The sequence below is a fragment of the Schistocerca gregaria genome, chromosome X (genome assembly GCF_023897955.1).
Source record: "Schistocerca gregaria isolate iqSchGreg1 chromosome X, iqSchGreg1.2, whole genome shotgun sequence".
NCBI classification, from domain to species: Eukaryota; Metazoa; Arthropoda; class Insecta; order Orthoptera; family Acrididae; genus Schistocerca; species Schistocerca gregaria.
The window spans coordinates 156213133-156234203 of NC_064931.1; the positions used below are offsets into that span (position 1 = coordinate 156213133).

Sequence of the window (21071 nt, forward strand, 5' to 3'; positions counted from 1 at the left end):
AAATTTGCCATAGACTACAAATTATTGACAAACTGCTGACCCTAAAAATGATTCATTAGACGGACTGCAGGTGTTCCAAGTTTATTTAAAATCAGTTACAGTGAACAGTCATTACTATTAATTATAATATGTCCATTAATTACAGCCGAAGAGAAACTATTTCAGACAAAATACTGGTGTTGTCAATAACATGCCATATCATAATCATCACTAGCAACAGCTATTTAGCATTCACTGCTCGATGTAGGCCTCTTCCAGACGTCTCCAACGTTATGACCTTCAGCTTTTAACTTTCAAGTTTATCCTGCTCTTTTATTTACATTGTTAAATCATTTTCTATTAGGTTATCATCTTCACCCCCTTCTCATCGTGAAGCATCCAACAAGCCCACCTCCACTTCAGTTTCATAACAGTCACCATCCCGTCCTCATTTCCTATATTTTCTCTTATCCATTTGTTCTTTTGTTTCTTTCTTAGTATACTCAAATTGAGTATTTTCACTGCTTACTGGGCAACCCTATTTTTAACTGTTTGCAGATTTAATGTCTATTTTATACTTCTATAAGTTAGTACTCACAGTGTAAACTGGTTATAGACCTTCTGTTATAGCACAATGGGAGTTTACTTCTGAACACAGCACTTAGTTTCCCAAATTAACTCCAAGTCATTTTTACTGTCCTGTTTATTTGTTTAAGTGTCCATCCAACTTTTTTTCACCTTAAGTGTACAACTTCATCAAATGTTACTATAACTTCATAGTTAATCTTTGATACATTCCTCTTGGCAAACCGTACATTGTTGTAATCTTACCATACTTAATCTTCAGGCCACTGTCATACCTGCTGTGTTCAGTTCGTCTATTCACTGCTGAGATTCTTCTGGATCCCAACCAAACAAAACAAAACAATACTACCTTCAAACTGAAAGTGATTTGCATAAATTTCATTTATGAGTATTCCTTCTTCATCTCAATTTAATGATTTTAAGACCTCTCCCAAGACAGCAAAAAATAGTTTTTGTGAAATGGAGTAACCTTACTTAAATCATTTCCCCCTTCCTGAACTTTTAATCCTATTGATGTAATGGAACAGAAGCTGTAGTCTTGTATACATTCTCCAACAATCTTATATTGTTGGACTCTATTCCTCAGTTCTCAGGTGCTGCCAGCACAAATGTTACCATGACTGAGTCCAACACTTCCTCATAATTTATGAACTGATATTTCTGGTTTCCTTATATGACTTTGTTGACAACCTTAAGATGGTCCATTTTATTATACACACTTCCAAAACCAGCTTGTTCTTTTCCCTCAGTAAAGATTAAAGCTTTTCTATATGGCCTGTTAAGATTTTTTAAAAATCTTTTATATCACTGATACATAATTAATAGGCTTGCAGTCCTGCTCCCTTTCTTGTGGTTTACAACAATTACATCATTGTTACAGGTATCTGGTATCACCTTATAATGCAAACATTCTATGAAAACCTGTACAAGTTTTGCTTCCACCACTACTCCCTCTACTCTTATCATTTCTACTGTTGTCCCATCATTCCATTTCCTCTTTCTATGCATCAAATTGCTTTTCTCATTTCTTCTGGTAGTACTATCAGAATGCACTTATTCTCACAGTATATCATCTGAGTATTTGGTTCCTTAGATGAACTGTACAAATTTTCAAAGAAATCTTCAAACAAATTTCATATGTGACTTTTCAGGCTCTCACAGTAGACCTGTTCCAAATACAGTTCTCTTATTTGCTGCTGAAAAACATTAAGTACGTCTGACAATATTTTTTCAAAGCAACCTTTAGACATTTTGATACAATTATGGCACTTACTAGCGTGAGACATGTCTGACGATATTCACATGGCAGCATCGAAACCTATCAGGGCCACTAGCACAAATCATGCACATATGGAAAAGCTCTTAAAGTTGGCCCAAACTGACACTTTTTGTGGTCTCTTGTCTGTTCAGCATAAATGTCTGTTTTGTTTTATTTATGCTTCCACAAATTTGTAAGCTTTGGGATTAAGTTTAAGCTTTGTGCTATTTTCAACCAATGATAATGTCTGAAGCACAGAACTGTATCAATACTAGTTTCACCCTGGTTTATCAGATAATATTTATTTGTAGTTCCTAGCATACCTATTGTAATCATCCTGTAACACATTTAGTATCTCTAAGGAGGTAAAGACAGAAACTATGACCTAAAACTTTATGCAGTTTATTAGAAGTATAGAATAGAATCATTTGTGTATATGGTGTGTGATCAAAAATTAGTGGGAATTTTTCTTTTTCTTACAGAATCTTTATTCATCCATCAACATCAATTTTATACCCTTCAGAGTAATCCACTTCAGATATCACACATTTGTGCCAGCACTTTTTCCAATCTTGGAAGCACTTCTGGAACTCATTTTTTAGTAAGGTGTCAGTTCCTTCAGCAATTCCATTTTTTCTCATCAGTGGTGGCAAAAACGACTTCCTTTCATGGTTCTCTTCAGCCTCAGGAATAGACAGAAGTCATGGAGGGCTATGTACGGCAAATACAGTGGCTGAGGCAACATAATGGTTTTGTTTGTTGCCAAAAAATCATTAAAAATCTCGGAGGTGTGAGTAGGAGCATTATTGTGACACAATTTCCATGAGTGGTTTTGCCACGATTACATGATTTTCTTTGGACTGCCTCATGCAAATGGTGCCTCACTTCCAGGCTATATTTCTTATTGAGCGTATGACCATAAGGCAGGAACTCATGACGCATGATCCCACTGGAATTGAAGAAAACAGTGACATGAACCTTCACATGTGATCAAACTTGTCAAAGTTTTTTCAATCTAGGCTCTTCAGGCAGTTCCCATTGGGTCAATTGGGCTTTAGTTTCGAAAAAATGGTTCAAATGGCTCTGAGCACTATGGGACTTAACATCTGACGTCATCAGTCCCCTAGAACTTAGAACTACTTAAACCTAACTAACCTAAGGACATCACACACATCCATGCCCCAGGCAGGATTCGAACCTGCAACCATAGCTGTTCCAGACTGAAGCACCTAGAACCACTCAGCCACACCGTCCGGCTTTGGTTTTGACATCACATCCATATACCCACGTTTTGTCACCTGTTATAACCTTCTTTAGAAGTTCTGGATTGTCACTGACTTCATTTAGCAATTCACACAATGTTGTTTCTGGAACAAACTTTTCTGCTAAATGTTTCATGCCCAAAATATCGATATATACATATATATAAAAAAAATTGCTTGGGATAAGACAAAGGATATGATGACATCATCAGAACCCTATCTGATAGTAATATGGCAATTTTTCATAACCATTTTCTTTACTTCTTACACATTGTCGTCAGTAATTAAAGTGCTATAGTGCCAAGGATGGTCATTGTCTTTAACATCTTCTTGGTCCTCTTTGAAATGTTAATACCCCTTGTTGACTCCTGTCTTACTCATAGTAGATTTGCCCAAAGCCACTGTCAACATTTCAAATGGAGTGCTGCACTTTGCTCCATTATTCAGGCAAAATTTAATGCAAATTCTTTGATCCATCTTTTTAAAAAGTAAAAATTCATGAAGTACTCATAAACACATACAACCCTTTTGATTGTCAACAATAAACTAAATTTAAAAACAACTGAAAATGCAAACATACATCAGGGACATGTGTATCAACAAGATAAAAAAAATTTGTAAATTGGATGTATATAGCCTGAAAAATTAAAAAATTCCCATTACTTTTTTTATCACACCTCACAACTGAAATATAAAAACTGTTAGATAATGCTGTCTGTATGCTTTATTCAAATATCTTGAACAAACAACAGTAACAATAATATATTATTTACATTTCAGAGGAAACTGTCACATAGTACGGGAAAGTTAAAACTAGTTGTCTAACTCCCACCATTAAATAACAACTCTGCATCACTGCACTATTTACTACATTTCACTGAAGCCATTAAATACCATCTTTTTTTTTTTCTGTTCACGAGTCCTTCCTTCTACTAGCTCATAGCACCTCTCTGTGAAAATTATACATACCACAGCCCTTTTATCACCAATATTTTCCATAGAAGATTCATAATTATAATCTTAATCTTTGCATCATAAAAATTGTCCCACTTTTAAGAACAAACATGTTCATGACACCCAAGTGAGTTGTTTCACAGCTTGCTAATATAATAATCTCTCCATTAAATTTCACTGAAATTTTATTCACACAGAAAAATCAAAGTCAAGCCTTCAATATCTGTCTTAATACTCACTTGATTACATACACACAGTCAAATGTTTTTGTCACTCTCTTTCCTTCTACTAACTGAGAGTGTTTATCCACAAAAATTATATGTCAGATACACACACAGCACTTTTATCACATATATGTTCCATACAACAATTATATATATAATCCTCATCTGCTTACTTAACCAGATTGTATCAAAATTGCTCTCTCTATCCCTCTCCCTCCCATAATATTACAACGATTCTGTGAGCATTAGATAAAATAATCACAAAGAACAAAGCATTTACACTTTGGCAGGTAGCATAATACATACAAGGCTTCCCCCCCCCCCCCCCCCCCCAAAAAAAAAAACAGCCTTACATAAATCATAAATACTTAAAATTAGCAAACCTCTGAATGGAGATTTCTTTCAGTAAGAGAGAGAGAGGAGGGGGAGGGGGGGTAAAGTGACATTAGGGTGAGAGGAAGAAAGAAGAACATGGAAGGAGGATGAAATGCCAGAGAAAGATAGAGCAGAAAGAAGGAGAGCAAGTGAAATGGGAGAAGAATTGAAGTGTGAGGGAAGAGGACAGAATGGAAGATTCACTTGCATTGTATTAAAGCAAAGACTAATAATTTTTTTAAAACACTTGCATTGTATTAGTAGCATAAGCAAGAAAAATTCATTCAGGTTCATGTACAAATTAAATGGTTGGTGACTTATATCTGGTAAAACAAAAGAGGACAGATGTTTAAACTTTGAGGAATAATCTTTAAAATTATGGTATATGATATGGAGGGAGGCCCCAAGTTGCATACTTGAATCAATTAACAGAAATTTCCTCACGAGAACTAAACCATATTTAGAGATGCACCATTGATTCAACAAATAAAGTAGTGGAAATGAGTATAACATAACTGTTTGGAACTGTTGTGCACAGTGTATATGCAATAGTATGATATACAGTATACTGACAAATGCAGTCAAATAGTATTGCATTTGATGTCAGTAATAAAGTATAAAACAAGAAATCAATGAGTCATGTGATAGAGGATGTCATCAGAGATGGAGCAAGGATGTTGACCATATGTTTTGAAAGAAACCGTACCAACATTCATGTTAATCGATTTAGGGAAATGACAAGAAACCTAATTCAGGATGGCCAGGCAAGGAGTTGAACCCTATTCCTATCCAAAATGAATGTTATGTGTTGAACACAGTTGTCACTGTGCTCAAAGGAGACTGAATGGGAGCAAAGGGAAGAGGGAGGAGGGAGAGAAGAGGGAGAAAGAAGTGGCTCTAAAAACCACCTTTCATGGATTGCTCTTTTACTTTGGGAGAATTCAGTAGCTATTTAACAAACATTATCTCCCACTGTCCCCCTCTATGAGACCTTTACAAATGAGATGCTGGTTATCCATCTCACATAGGTAATTATTCAAAATAATTGTGAAACATTTTTCACCATACACTCCTGGAGCTCACATAAAAATAAAGCAACTACATGAATCGTCAGTCTGTCAATGGTGCCACAGACAAAATTTGTAGAAACATTTTACTTCTAATAATTCTAGCTGAACTATCTCTTGTTAATAACACAATGTTCTTTACTTTCAGTTCCATGTTATAAAATAGAGCTAATCACTATAATTACAATTTCTATTAATGACAGAACACTGAATCAAAAGAGGAGCCTAAAAAAAATGAACATCAGCTTGCAAACACACTGTACTTGTATATATTATTGCACTATTTACATATCATCAATGAAATGAGCAAGAATTGCCAGTATCATTCCAGCCAATGGCAGACCTGAATGCATTGAAGGCACTAAGAAAACTAAGAAAACTTCATCCTGTCAGGTCTCAAGAACTGTATTTTGATTTTTTATTACTTTTACCATCACACATTATGTATACTTCCTGCTTAAATTCATGGAAGCATAAGAGTTTAATTCATGTATTATCAGTTAGGTTTCACAAAGTGAATATCTCACTCATATTCTTTGCATATCTAATGAAAACTGTGTCATCTAAACAACATCTTGTTTTTCACTTACATCTAAACTATCAGGAAGTGAATGCAACTGTTCACAGTTTGCAGCTGCTTGCTCCACAACAGCCTCGGATAAAGCTGGCTCTGACTTTATTTTCTCACTTGGTACCTCAATGGCTAAAGAAGAGTCCCACACATGAATGTTATTATCTGACTGGGATCTAGAACTGTCACCACAATCACTAGGCCAAACATACAGTCTGGAGTTTATGGAAAATGGAGATTTTTTCTCAGTGTTATGTTCTGGCACAGGCTCTCCCCCCGCCATAGCATCTGATTCTGCCGGATTACATGAAGCTCGTAGTGCATTGTCACCAAACACCTGAAAGATAGTTTTCCTTGCAGGTGAGGTGGAGGTCATAGATGATGTTATTGTCTTGTCTTCTTCATCTGTAACATCAATTTCAGCATCTACCATATTTTCAGCATCCGATGTATACTCCTCAGGTCCCTGCCTCTCACGAGCTTCTGAAACATCAGTGGTTTCAAGCCAAGATAAAAACTTGGCCCCATCAAGTCCTATACTTCTATCCTTCTTGCTCGCAATAGTGTCCTTAATAGTAAAGGTTCCGAGTGAATCTACTACTGACTTTGCAGAGAAACTCACTACAGCATTTTCCTGAGTTTCTTGTGCACTATCTTGTCTTACAGTGCTGGGTACATTCTCTATTACAGTAGAATCTGAAGTATCTAATTCAATATTAGAGAAGTACCCATCAAATTCAAATTCAGAACTTGCAGAGACAGAAACAGGAGTTACTTCACCACTGTCAGCACCATCTCGACTATCGAGGCCAGACAGGCATTCACTCCCACTGAAGGACCCCATATTTCGGCAACTGTAAATTCCACTCACATTAAAAGTGTCCCTCATTATGGCTCTGGAGGTATCTGGATTTCCATGGTCTGATATATTTATATCACACAAATCTTGATCAAATACTGTTGGAAAAATTTGTGCCATTGCAGCAGTGAAGTCATATCTGAAACCAAAAGCAATGGCTTAATAACATAAAAGGCATGTAAATGTGAATATCATTATACTACACATATTCAGAATACAGGGACAGTTCAGGTTTTTATTTAAAACACTCATTGCAGTATAAATGGCAATGTTTTAAAGGCTCTGCAATAGTTGATAACACAAGTTAAAAAAATAAAATCCAAAAACATCAAAGAGAAACAAAGTTGCCAAATTTGTCAAAATGGAGAGCACAATTAGTAAGAAATACCCAAATGTAATAAAAATGTATTTTATACTCAAATATTCCATGACGAGAGGTTGCAGGGACAAGATCAAATGCTGGACGGGATAGTTACGAGAAAGAAATTGGTATTCAGGTTACAGAGTTATGGGGTAGTTCAAGGCAGTACATGAGGTACTAATACTGAGAAGTTACTGTACAATGTGAGAGAAATCAGTGCTCATGTCAGTATGATTTCATCAAGATCACTGATTTAACTTGTCATTGGTTAGGTCTGAGAAATTATAAAATCTACTGCATACTCTAAGTGCACCTAAAGCAAAGAATAATTTTTAAAACACTTGCATTGTATTAGTAGCATAAGCAAGAAAGATTCATTCAGGTTCATGTACAAATTAAATGGTTGGTGACTTATATCTGGTAAAACAAAAGAGGACAGACGTTTAAACTTTGTGGAATATTCTTTAAAATTATGGTATATGATATGGAGCGAGGCCCTAAGTTGCATACTTGAATAAATTAACAGAAATTTCCTCATGAGAACTAAACAGTATTTAGAGATGCACCATTGATTCAACAAATAAAGTAGTGGGAATGAGTATATGGGCATGGATATTTGTAGGAAAATTAACATAACTGTTTGGAACTGTTGTGCACAGTGTATATGCAATAGTATGAGATACAGTATACTGACAAATGCAGTCAAATGGTATTGCATTTGATGTCAGTAATAAAGTATAAAACAAGAAATCAATGAGTCATGTGATAGAGGATGGAACTCAGCATGAAGGTAGTCAGCTCAGATCAGTGTTAGTGTGACCATATGTGCCTTTACCACATATAGGAAATGGGCACCATTAGTAAAAGTGCATGTTGTCAACATAAACCACAACTGTGACAATGCCACGCGGAAAACAGTTATCATGTGATGAAAAGTAAAAATGATTGCCGAGAAGGCCAGATGGATTTCAATATTATTGGCATGACCTGAGAACAGATCAGCAGGTAAGAATGATCAGAAATTTTGGTGGTGGAACTTTTATGATTTGGGCTGCCTTCAACACTGTAGGTATATCAAGCATTGCTTGCCTGAACACCAGAATAAACTCTAAACATGCACACTTAGATGCTACAGACTGAATTGATTAGAAAGTATGAGAACCTAGGGGATGAAGTTCTGATGTTTTGACATGATAGTGCATGTTTCTGCTACAACCAAAAAGTGGTTTGCATACAAAGATATCCCTGTCTTGTCCTAGCCTGGACGCAGCCCAGATTTGAACCCCAAAGAAAATCGATGGGGAATACTTTCAAGGCATATCACAGAGGAAAGGAGTTTTATCCATATGAGCATTGAAAAGAAAAATACAAGAAGTGTGACCTACAATTTCACTGCATGAACTACAAACCCTCAGAACATCAATGCCAAAGAGGATTATTACACAATTAGGAAGAATGGAAGTTGGACAAAGTACTAACATTGCAATAACACAACAGGACAATGACGGTCTTTACACCAATTTCCATCCAGGAAATGCAAATGCCTTATTTTATAACAATGAAAACAATCAATTATTGATAAAATTATTTACTTGGATAAATAAAAAATCTACTGACCAAGCAATGGCAGAACACACAAATAAAAGACTGTTGTAATTGGCAAGCTTTCGGAGCCAGTGGCTCCTTCTGCAGGCAGAAGGGTTGAAGGAGAAGGAAGAGGGGTGAAAGAAAAGGACTAGAGAGGTCTAGGAAAAGGGGTAGATTTCAGGAAAGTCACCCGGAACCATGGGTCACGGGAGACTTACCATATGGGATGAGAAGGAAAGACTGATTTTTGGGGACTGCATTGGACAAGATTTGAAAACCTGAGAGCTTAAATGTGGAAAATAGGGTAATTTGCAAGACGGAGATTACTTCTAAAACATCATGCATGAGTTAGTAAGAGGGAAAAGGTAAGTGTATTATGCATAACAGAGGTTGCAGGGGGGTGGTGAAAAATAGACAGGAAAGAAATGAAAGATGTAGAAAAATAAAGCAAAGTGAAGTAATGAGTAGTTGCTTCACTTCATTAAGTTTTCTACATCTTTCATTTCTTTCCCGTCTGTTTTTCACCCCCCCCCCCCTTCCCACCTCTGTTAGATACAATGTACTTACCCTTTCATTCTTACCAACTCATGTGCAATGTTTTCATAGTAATCTCTGACTTGCATATTACACTGTCTTCCACCTTTAAGCTCTCAGGTTTTCAAATCTTGTCCGATGCAGTCCCCAACAATCAGTCTTTCCTTCTCATCCCGTACAGTAAGTCTCCCCAGACCTGTGGTTATGGGTAACGTTCCCGAAATCTACCCCTTTTCCTAGGCCTCTCCAGTCCTTTTCCTTCACCCTTATTCCTTCCCCTTCAACCCTTCTGCCTTAAGAAGGAACCTCTGGCTCTGAAAGCTTGCCAATCACAACAGTCTTTTTTTGTGTGTGTTCTGCCGCTGCTTGGTAAGTGGATTTTTTATCTATCCAATTAAATGCCTTATTTTGTTACCCTTGTAATTCTGTCATGAGTGTTTATGTTGTACATGTATTAAATTTGATATATGTATGCTTCAAATATTGTACTATTAATATCATGGAAACCCTGCCTTTATACTGGTTTCCATTACTGTATGTAACTTCTTCAACAATATATCTTCATTTACCTCAATAAATAACAGCAAATCGCAAATGGTATATTCAATGTTTATTAAATTCTATTATGTGGTCAATGGAAGTGTAAATATCTGTATTAATAGCATATTCCTTCTGAAATTCAAAATTTAAACTGCTGAATATGTCAATGCAGCAGAAGAGGTGAATGGATCCTTAAATACATTACTTACGAATATTGACAATAATGTTAGAAGGAAGGCTGTGAAGCAGTAATTATACTTTGCTTAAAGTAACTTTCTGATTAATTTTTCAGTGAGTCAAAGAGTAGGGGCTAGCTATCAATAAATCACAGTACTTTCTTCAGCACCAGCAGCTCTTTATGGGGGGTTTTCAGATAAAAATGTGGCCAATGAGTACTTTTCATTTAGTATGGTTTAGTTAATTTTGTTGTTGTATATTTAATGTCAATAACAAATTAAAATTCTTTTGGGAGCTGTAGGAAGAGCCATTATCTCACCTCCATTTGGAGTAAATATATTTTATATAGTGGCAGTAAACCATGTCACATCATGTAGGAAGCTGTCCTCCGGCACTATTCTGAATTCAGTGTGTGTTTCGTACTTATCTTTCTCTACAGAATGTTTTTTAAACTCATGCTACACTCATTCAGTCATCAGTTAAGGTAAAAAGGAAGCCTATAGCTTATTCACAAAATTTTGTGTGAATTTTTGGATGTCAGTAACTTGTTGCCACAATATTTCATTGTAAGGAGCTTTGACATCTGCCAGTTTGTCCAAAATTTCATGAAACCATATACATGAAGGGAAAGTTTTAAATTTCACATGCCTATAGCAAAGTTTAGGACTGCCCTAGTGCCAGCAAATAAAATACAATGAACTACAACACAGTACACCACAACGGTACAGCACTGCGCCACACACCAGTGGATCTTCTCACTGTAGAAGGAACTTGCATGTTATGGGGCTGTGCCCAGTTCAGGGTAGAAGATAGAATGCTTGTCACATTTCTGTGGCCAGAAGGAAGAAAGCCAAACAATGGCTGCATACTATGTTTCACTCAACACTGTTGATTGTCCTTTACTTCCACACATTCTCCCCCCCACTGACACACAGTACCTTGCCTCAACAGGGAAGTCTCTGTCTGTAAGGTACCAGTAACTGTAACTGTGCTACTGTAGATATTGTTCAGTCTTCCTCTGCTATTCCATCCACTGCTCTGCCACATCAAATTCCGACATGTCCGGGTACATCACTTACATGTTGCAGAGAGTTATGAATGGCCTATACTTGCCTTTCTGCTGCATACATGCACTAGGTGACACATTTTGTATTCAGGGAGTTGGAGCTGATCTGAAATTGAATACATCTCATCTGTTTCACTGCCATAAAGACTGCATACACACTCGTATCATAGACAAGGAACTTGTACATGAAGTGGATCTGGAGGGTACAACTGGGGCACAGCACAGAGCAACCAATGCTATTCTCCTGCTTCAGCCCATCACTGTAGGTTAGGATACAACTTCAACGCTAATATAAAATAATATTTTAGAAATGCAACATTGGGTAAAGTAGCTTTTGTCCTCTGTTAAATTTAAAATAATTCTGGGTCTCCTTAGCAAGCAGGATGGGTGTCAGCTCCAACCCTGACTTAATAAAGATATTGGATTCACTTCACATGCTACTAGGCCTGATTGCACATATTCGAAATGTATTTGTTGTTAATGAGTAATCTGAGGATGCCCTTTCCACAGATGGTAACCAAACCTTAGGAAAGGCTGGCAACTGCAGGTTATACTAGCCCAACACATTAGAAGGAGCTGACAGCAGATGGTTAATGACAGCTCAGCAGCCTCAACAATGGGGCTGTGCAAAGAATTGGTTCTGTTAGCAGCTTTGGTCAGATTCATTGTGAACAACATCTCTGTGATCTTCAGATGCCCATCAGCCTAGCTAATCAATAAAGCCAGCACCCATAATTGGACCAGGATTACAAAAGAGCTTTCTAGTATTAAGATACTTCAAGTTTTTAGTGTAAGAAACCCAGTTCTTAAATCCCTCAGATGGGTTACCCATGTCAGTTTGTAATTTTGTAGGAGGCCTAGAAACCCAACTGACACATTCATGCTCAGAACAGAACAGGTGGAGTATTTACATCTCGTGACTGGTGAAAGCCCACACACCCCATTTTCCCTACTGAGAATATTAAGCCTCCATGTCGTCTACTCCTCCAACCTCCAAACCTTTGACTGCTGCATATGTAATTGCTACAGGCCATGTTGAGTAACAAGTTGTTGTGGCTTACAGTCTGATTAAAACAAGTTGTCACTTGACAGGCAGTGGGCTGAGGTGATGGGTTGCACACTCCTAGATCACTTGCACAGTAAATCACATGAGTTTGTGTGTTCCTAGAGGAAATACCTTGAGAGATAGAGCAATGCAGGAGCACCTCTCATTTCTTTGGGCAAATTGGTGGAGTGCACTGCAGCTGCTCTAAAAATCAGAGAACAATCAGTAATATGACTTGGAAAGTAGAAATATATAAAGATGAACTAGGCAAGTCATCTAAATCCGCAGTGCCTGGGAGGAAGAGGTGCCTGGAAGGTTACAAGTCTCAATTCCTTTCAAGAAGATGCAATTTGTTGTGAAATATGTGCATATTATTCAAAGACGGAGCACAGGAGTCTTAAAAAGAAACACACCAATGCCACCCTAGTAGCAGCGGACCTGTTTTGAGGTGATTTGAGTTGCAAAAAGAGTTAGGATCCTGCTATAAATCTATTTGTGGCTGTAAGTTATTACTGGAATACCAAAAAATTATGATCTGTAAACACTGTTTTCTGAGTGAATTAGTAGGGACAAATTCCAATCATATCAACTGACCTGATGGCTTAATGTGGGTTAATGCAGAACACATTTTACAAAAAGGCTGGACAGATGTTACTGTATTTCGAAACTTGACAAAAAAAAAAAAAAACTGGTACCAATAAAACTCCATATTATTGGGTTATAGGCTACAATATGAGGGCCCCACAACAAAGGCATTGAGGGGAGAGAGGAAAAAAAAAAGACACTGTAACATACCAGCTGACAGTATCTCAAAAAGGGCAGAATTATTAGTACTCAAGTCACAACACAGGCCAACGTATTCAGTTTATCTTGCAGATATTGTGGCTCACTGGCCTGGTGCAAAGCTGGAATCAGTCATTTTACATTCAAACAACAAATTAATTTGCAAATATGGCTACAGGCTGACCTATACATATGTGCATTAGTAATTCCTTTCCATCATCTTTTACACATTACAATAGTAGAAAACCTTCTACCGAATAGATGTCAAGGAGCAACATTTTCAATTTGCTTTCAAATTTTACTTTGCAGTCAGATATTTTATAACACTGAATAACTGATCAAAAATTGTAGTTGCAACATTGTGCTCCCCTTTTTGTGCTAAAGGCAACCTTAACGTGGAGTAATACATGTCATCTTTTCTTCTGGTATTGTAATTATGTAAATCATTGGTCCTACTGGACTGCAGTGGATTAGTGGCAACAAACTTCACGAGGAGATAAATATACTGTGAAGCAGTAGTCAAAATGCCCAACTCCTTAAACCAATGTCTACAAGATGAATGTGGATGAGCACCACATATTATTCTAACAGCAAGTTTTTGAGCAAAGATGTTCTTCTTTAAGGATGAGTTACTTCAGAATGTAGCATTATTCCATAAGAAATTATTGAATGCAAACACATAAAAATATGTCAACTCACTTATTTGTCTCTTCTCAAGATTTGCAATGATTCTAAGTGCAAATATGGCTAAACTAAGTTGTTTTAGGAGTTCAAAAATGTTTTTTTTTTCCAGTTTAAATCTTCACTAACATGGACACCATAAAATTTTGATGTTTCCACCCTATTTATTATTTCCTCACTATGTGTCAGATTTATCAGAGGCCATCCACAGAAAGCCTGTCAATGACACTGTTTACCACATCTTCTGTTGTGTTATGTATGCTTGGATTGATTACAGTATTACTGTTATCCATAAAAAATTAATTCTACTTGTTGTATATTAGACAGAAGATCGTTTAAATATATGAGGAATAATGGTGGATCTAAGAATGAGCTCTGGGGAGTCCCATGTAGGATTTCTCCCCAGTCAGTAGAATCTCCCCTGATTATATTGGTTGAATTACTGAGTATAATTTTCTGTACTCTTTTGTTTAGATGTGTATTAACCATTGGTTCGATATACAGTAAATTTAGTAAAACCTCAGTTCATCTAGGAGAGCACTGTGATTCACATGGTCCAATGCCTTAGATAGATCACAGAAAATGTCATCAGGTGCTATTTTGTTATTCAATGTTTGTAAAATTTGCTGAGTGAATCTGTAAATGACATTCTTAGTACAGCAAGTCTTTTGAAATGCAAACTGTTATTTATTGAGGATATTATTGTTGTGCAGGTGGGATTCTGTCCCAAAATACATCACTTTCTGAAAAATTTTGGAAAATGATGTCAGTAGCAAAAAAGATGGCTTGTTACTGGCATCTCTCCTATCACCTTTCTTATAGAGGGGTTTTAGCAGTTGCCTATTTCAATCTTCCTGGAAAAATGACAAAAGTTAGTGATTCATTACATATTTTATATAATACAGGACTTATTATATGGGGACAAATCTTTAGTAATTTGTTGGAAACACCATAATATCCAGATGAGATTTTTGAGACAATATACGAGGGTTGGGACTTATATAGTGTCAATTATTAATTCACAACTGATACAGAAAAGTTACATGTTTTCATCTGACCTTCAAAGTAGTCACCAGTGTAGAACCCATTGCCAGTGATGTGGAAGGTGTACTATACAGTTAGTAGAGCCTGTTCTGTTGATGGTGCGAATGGTTATGGTGATTCTCGTGTTCAACTGTGATGGTGTTATTGTAACACATTACATTCCTCCACGGCAGACTGTCAATGCACAGTGTTACTGTTCACTACTGGAGCATCACCAGCGACCAGCTTTGCGAAAGAAGTGGCGACAGTTTCTGCGCAACCCACCCTCCATTTTGCACAACAATGCATGGGTGTATACAGTGCAAGCTGTGGCTGCTCTGTTCGGTCTATGGGACTGGGAAGTACTGTACCATCCACCATACTCCCCAAACTTAAGTCCTTGTGACTTTAATTTGATTCCGAAGATGAAGGAACCATTTTGTGGCATTCACTTCAGAACTGTTCCAGAGATTCGACAGGCAGTAGATCACTCCATTCACACCATCAACAGAACAGGCTCTGCTTACAGTATACTACGCCTTCCACATCACTGGCAATGGGTTCTACACAATGCTGGTGGCTACTTTGAAGGACAGTAACAGATGCAAACATGTAACTCTTTTGTATCAGTTGTGAATAAATAGTTGCCACTATTTAAGTTCCAACCCTCATATATATTTTCTTAATTTTAAAGGGATAAGTTGGTGATGCTCTCATACAATTGAATGTTATGAGTTACTCAAACTAGTGGCACAAATATTCATTTCATGCACAGTGTTACAGCATCATGATTGGCCTCATCTTAATGCTGCCATTAGGTATATTAACATGGGGCTTGAGAAGGCAATGATGATGGAGGGCATGCCTCACACTGCAGTGGTGCTAGTTGAGTCTATAAATAGATCGAATTTCACTATGCATTGCTTGCACCTCAATAGGTATGGGAAGGGGAGATTGGCAAAGCTTATAGGTGACAGTGTAGTGGGCAGTGGTGGGATTGCTCATGGGAAAAATACTGTAGTAGATGGTGTTACAGCTGCACCTTTTTTTAGATGATGTCAGCTTATGGGTATCCCTGCTTAAAGGGAGTCTCTTTAACAAAGGAACCACCTTCGGAAAGGTGATCAGGTATCCATGTGTCAAAGTGTTAAGTATATTTCATCAACATATAAGATGTATAAGATATAAATTTAGCAATATATTTATAGATGTTGACTCTGACATTATTGGTATATCAGAACACCACTTAATTAATAAGACAATTCAGAGGCTTCCTTTATCAGGATACAGATTAGCTGGCTGTTTTTGAAGTAGTTCTGTGTGGAGTTGGGGAGTGGCCATGTATATAAAAAACAGTATTCCATTTGAGTCCATAGATGTAGCAAAATACTGCACTGAACAGGTATTAGACCATTGTGCAAGGGCAGTTGAATTATATTTATTTGTAGGTCCCCTAATTTTGTATGTTATTGTGCAAGGAGAAGGATGTTGGAAGATCTCCTAAATTCATATGATCTGATGCAGACTGTATTTTTCCTAGCAGGGTGTAGTGGAACAGTAGCACAAGCATAAACAAATTTTTTATTTATAATTCATTACTAGATGGGCATTCTCTTAGAAAAAGGGTGAATGGCCTTTCAGACTGTGATGCACAAATTTTAATCCTAAAAGGTTTCTGTACACAAACAAATATTACATATAATTACAAACTATGTAGAAAAGCTAATCCAATGGCAATAGTTAGTTTTTTAAACCTTGTTAAGGAACAACAGTGGGAGTAGGATGTTTATACTGCTGATAACATAGATGACAAACATAATGCATTCCTTAACAAGTTTTTCATCCTCTTCGAAAGCTGCTTTCCACTAGAACATCAAAAACAGAATACTAGCAGTAAAAGCCAGCCTTGGTGGCTAACTAGTGGGATAAGGATACCATGTAGAACAAAGTAGGAATTATATCGAAATGTTGGAAGTAGTCACAATCTAGCTACAGTAGCCCATTACAAACAGTACTGTAAGGTGCTTAAAATGTTATTAGAAGGCAAAGAATGTGTGGTATGCAAATAGAATGCCTAACTCACAGGATAAAATTAAAACCATAGGGTTAGTAATGAAGGAAGTATCTGGCCAGCAGCACATGGTCAACAATATGAAGTCTGTATATTGTAAGAATGTTTCTGTTACTGATAAATCAGATACATGTATGATATTTAACAATGACTTTCTGAACATAGCTGGTGAATTAACTAAAAACTTACTTTCTACAGAGAATCATATAACTCTCGTCTAAAATGGATTTCTGAGACTGATATCTGAAATACTCCTCCATGATTATCACAAGGAGCGTTTGGCCTGAGCTGTTGGAGTTGGTGGTCATGTGTGCATGAGGTGTGCTTGCTTGTGTATAAAAATGGTGTGTTTCTTTTTGCTGATGAAGGCTGTGGGCAAAAGCTCTATGCAAGTGTCTTTTAATTGTGCATGTCTGCAACTTAATGTGTCTTCTTTACGGTAAGTAGCTATCTCTTTTTCCTACATTGCTGACTAGGGGGAGAGTGAGTCAATAAATAATCACTGAAGGCTTAGGACTCTCATGGATATGATAGAGTACCTAGCAGAGTAATAAAGTACTGTGCACATGTTTGCCCTGTACGTACCCATATTTGTAATTTTTCCTTTAAGAATGGTCAATTTCCTGAACAATTAAAGCACTCAGTAGTAAAGTCACTTTATAAAAAGGGTGAAAAGGCTAATGTAGACAATTTTAGACCTGCTTCTATGATATCAGTGCTTACTAAAGTTACTGAAAGGACTATGTGTTTAGGGATCATTTCATGTCATGTAATTATGTAATTTGCTGTCAAATGTACAATTTGGTTTTGGAAGTGGTTTAACAACTGAGAATGCTACATTCTCTTTTCTCTGTGAGGTATTAGATGAATCAAAGAAAAGGTTTTGAATGCTAGGTATCTCTTTTGATTTAACTAAGCCATTCAATTATTTTGATCACAAAATATTGCTCCAGAAGCTAGGCTATAATGGAACATGGGGTGTAGCTCACAACTAGTTCACCTCTTACTTTAACAAACAGCAAAAGGTCATTCTCCACAGTAATGAGAGTGGCAATGATGTGGGGTCCAAGTGGGGCACGGTTGAGGAGGGGGTGGGGGGTGCCCCAAGGATCAGTGCTGGGGCCACTACTAGTCCTTATTTATATAAATGATATGCCTTCTAGTATTACAGGTGATTCTCAAATATTACTCCCCTTGTGAGTAACATGGAGGAGTCTTTCAGATATCAATCTCGGAAATCCATTTTCCAAGAGAGTTACTACTAGCTTGGTAGTAATGGATGTTGTGTGCAACATTGGTACTGTTTCAAACAGTGCAGTTGAAGGCCCAAGTTCATCACTTGTAGAAAATAAAGTAATGCTAAATCACAGTAAGACTCAGTTTTTACAGTTTCTAACACATAATTCAACAAAACCTGACATTCTAATTACACAGGATTTTCAGGATCTTGCTCAAAGACTTAATGCTGCAATTTTTACTATTAGGACAGTATCTGAAGTAAGTGATAGTCCAACACAAACAGTACTCTACTTTGCTTATTTTTAATCGCTTATGACATATGGTATTATATTTTGGGATAACTCTTCCCATTCTCAAAGGATATTTTTGGCTTGGTTCTGGCAATAACTGATGTAAGTTCACAAACCTCTTGTCGAGCCATGTTCAGTAGTCTGGGTATTCTGACATTGGCCTCTCAATATATTTATATATTCCTTATCATCAATTCTTGTTAACAGTATCAGCTAATTCCCAAGAATTAGTAGTTTTCACTCAGTTAATACTAGGCAGAAATCCAATCTGTACTTGGTTCACACCACCTTGACTCTTCTGCAGGAAGGAGTGTAATATTTTGCCGCATCCAATTTCAACAAGCTACCACAAGAATTCAAAAATGTTAGAAATAATCCATACACTTTCAAATCCGAAAGAAGTGTTTTCTCATGGGTCACTCTTATTCTGCCAATGATTTCCTTGAAAAATTAAGCTAATTCCTGTGTGATATTGTTGATTGGATTTCCTACCACTGTTTTTCTGTTTTAATTTCATGTACTGACACATTCCAAGACCATGGAGATTTGCTCCTCAATTTGGTCGTATGGAACACTGTAAAATAAATAAATAAATAAATAAAGTGCCTTGTTTTTTTTTCTCTCGAGTTGTTTGTGCCTATACTTTTTACTATATTTCAGAAATTATCATTACATATCTTTGTTACCCGCACCTCATCAATTACAGCCCTTCAATTCACTTCAATGATGTTGTTATCCTGTTATGTGGCAGGTTGTTCCGTCTCTCATTTCACTGCATTCCATGTTGCCTTAAGTCTGTAGTCAGAATTGCTGATTTCTGCATTATGTGCATGTTCCTTGTTTTTTTAACAAATTTTCTTAGTAATTTTTAATAGTTTTTGTAGTGAGCAACTGCTTAAGGATCTCTACTTGGTCTTGCCAATGGATACATTTTCCTTTTCCTTTCAGAAGGTACTTTAATCCCTCTAGGGATTTACTGTTTTTATGTGGCTAAACTTGTGTCCATTCTGATTAGTTTATGAGGAAACCTATTTTCAAACAATGATGTGAATTTATCATGAAATATATTGAATTTTATGTTAGCATTTGGTTCATTACAAATTTAATCCAGGTCAGCACCTGTAAACTATTCTTAAAAACATTTGGCCTGGAGTTATTAATTATTCCAACTGATTTCTACTGAGGAGTGTCTATACTGTAAGGCACTATGTTATTTATCCTGACAAATTGTGTATCACAATCAGATAGAGAACTTGTTACTGGGTAAACCGTTATTATTATCAGTTAGGGTACTCCTGTGTTTATCCATCCATGTTGGAAAGTTAATTGCTGAGATTAAGTTTTAGGATACAAATGTTTCCAGCTCTTTTTTCCTATCAGAAAATCTACATTGACATCACCATAATCTACTAATTGCTTGCTGCTGTCTGACAGATAACAGAGTAAACACTCCAGATTCTTCATAAACAGTTCAACATTTCCCATTGGGATAAATATACTGTTACAATTAAAAATGAACTTTTTTCAATATTAATTCACAAACACACACACTTCCAAGTGCCAATCACTACAAAATCTACTTGTCTCAATGATTCTGAACTTGGTTTCTGTCTTAATATATATAACAACTCTTTTTTCTAAATTAGTTCTAGATGAGTAAAATGCTAGAATGTAGTCATTTATATTTAACTTCTCTAACCTTGTTGCTATTAGTGCTCAGATAGGCAAAGGATGTCTATCTTTTTGGGACCGAGCGAGGTGGCGGAGTGGTTAGCACACTGGACTCGCATTCGGGAGGATGACGGTTCAATCCCGTCTCCGGCCATCCTGATTTAGGTTTTCCGTGATTTCCTTAAATCGCTTCAGGCAAATGCCGGGGATGGTTTCTTTGAAAGGGCACGGCCGATTTCCTTCCATATCCTTCCCTCACCCGAGCTTGCGCTCCTTCTCTAATGACCTCGTTGTTGACGGGACGTTAAACACTAATCTCCTCCTCCTCCTATCTTTTTGGAGCTCTCTAAATTTTCTAAACAGACAAGAAGCTCTTCTACCTTAATACTCAATCTTCTAATATTCTTATAAAACAATCTGGCCATACTTTCCACTCATTTTTAAGCCATTTGTAGACATCTTCTGTTAATTTAACTTCTTTCATAACAGGGTGTGTGAATGATGACTTACAAATGACACACTGCTACAGAGAATAAAAATTTACATTGACTTACGTCTGATGCCTGTTGAAGGCATTGACACCAAAAGACTTGAAAAAAGATGTGAAATCAGTGATGAAGGAAGCATGAAATAATGCAGATATATTACAACAGCGTGTAAAAGATATAATTATATTTGTTACTACAAGCAGTGCCACCGACAGTTCCACTCCAGAAACCAACTCTGAATTCAGCAGTGTTCCTCCATTGTCTGACTAGTGTATAGTGTGTACTGTTATTAAATGAACCTCTTACTTCCATTAAATCTTGTGCTTGTCAATTTGCATCTATATCTATACTCTACAAGCCACCTTATGGTGTGTGGTGGAG

At 36.8% G+C, this 21071-nt stretch overlaps 1 protein-coding gene across 9 annotated transcripts in view; it reads right to left on the reverse strand.

Annotated features, from left to right (window-relative positions):
* Positions 1 to 3790: 3790 nt before the first annotated feature.
* LOC126297424 (inositol hexakisphosphate and diphosphoinositol-pentakisphosphate kinase) overlaps positions 3791 to 21071 on the reverse strand; it is a 507792-nt gene continuing 490511 nt past the window's right edge. For all 9 annotated transcript variants that reach the window (XM_049988233.1, XM_049988228.1, XM_049988227.1 and 6 more), the window contains one exon: positions 3791 to 7273. In XM_049988233.1, coding sequence (XP_049844190.1) covers positions 6268 to 7273 — 1006 coding nt within the window. In that variant the 3' untranslated portion in view covers positions 3791 to 6267. The remainder of the gene's footprint in view (positions 7274 to 21071) is intronic.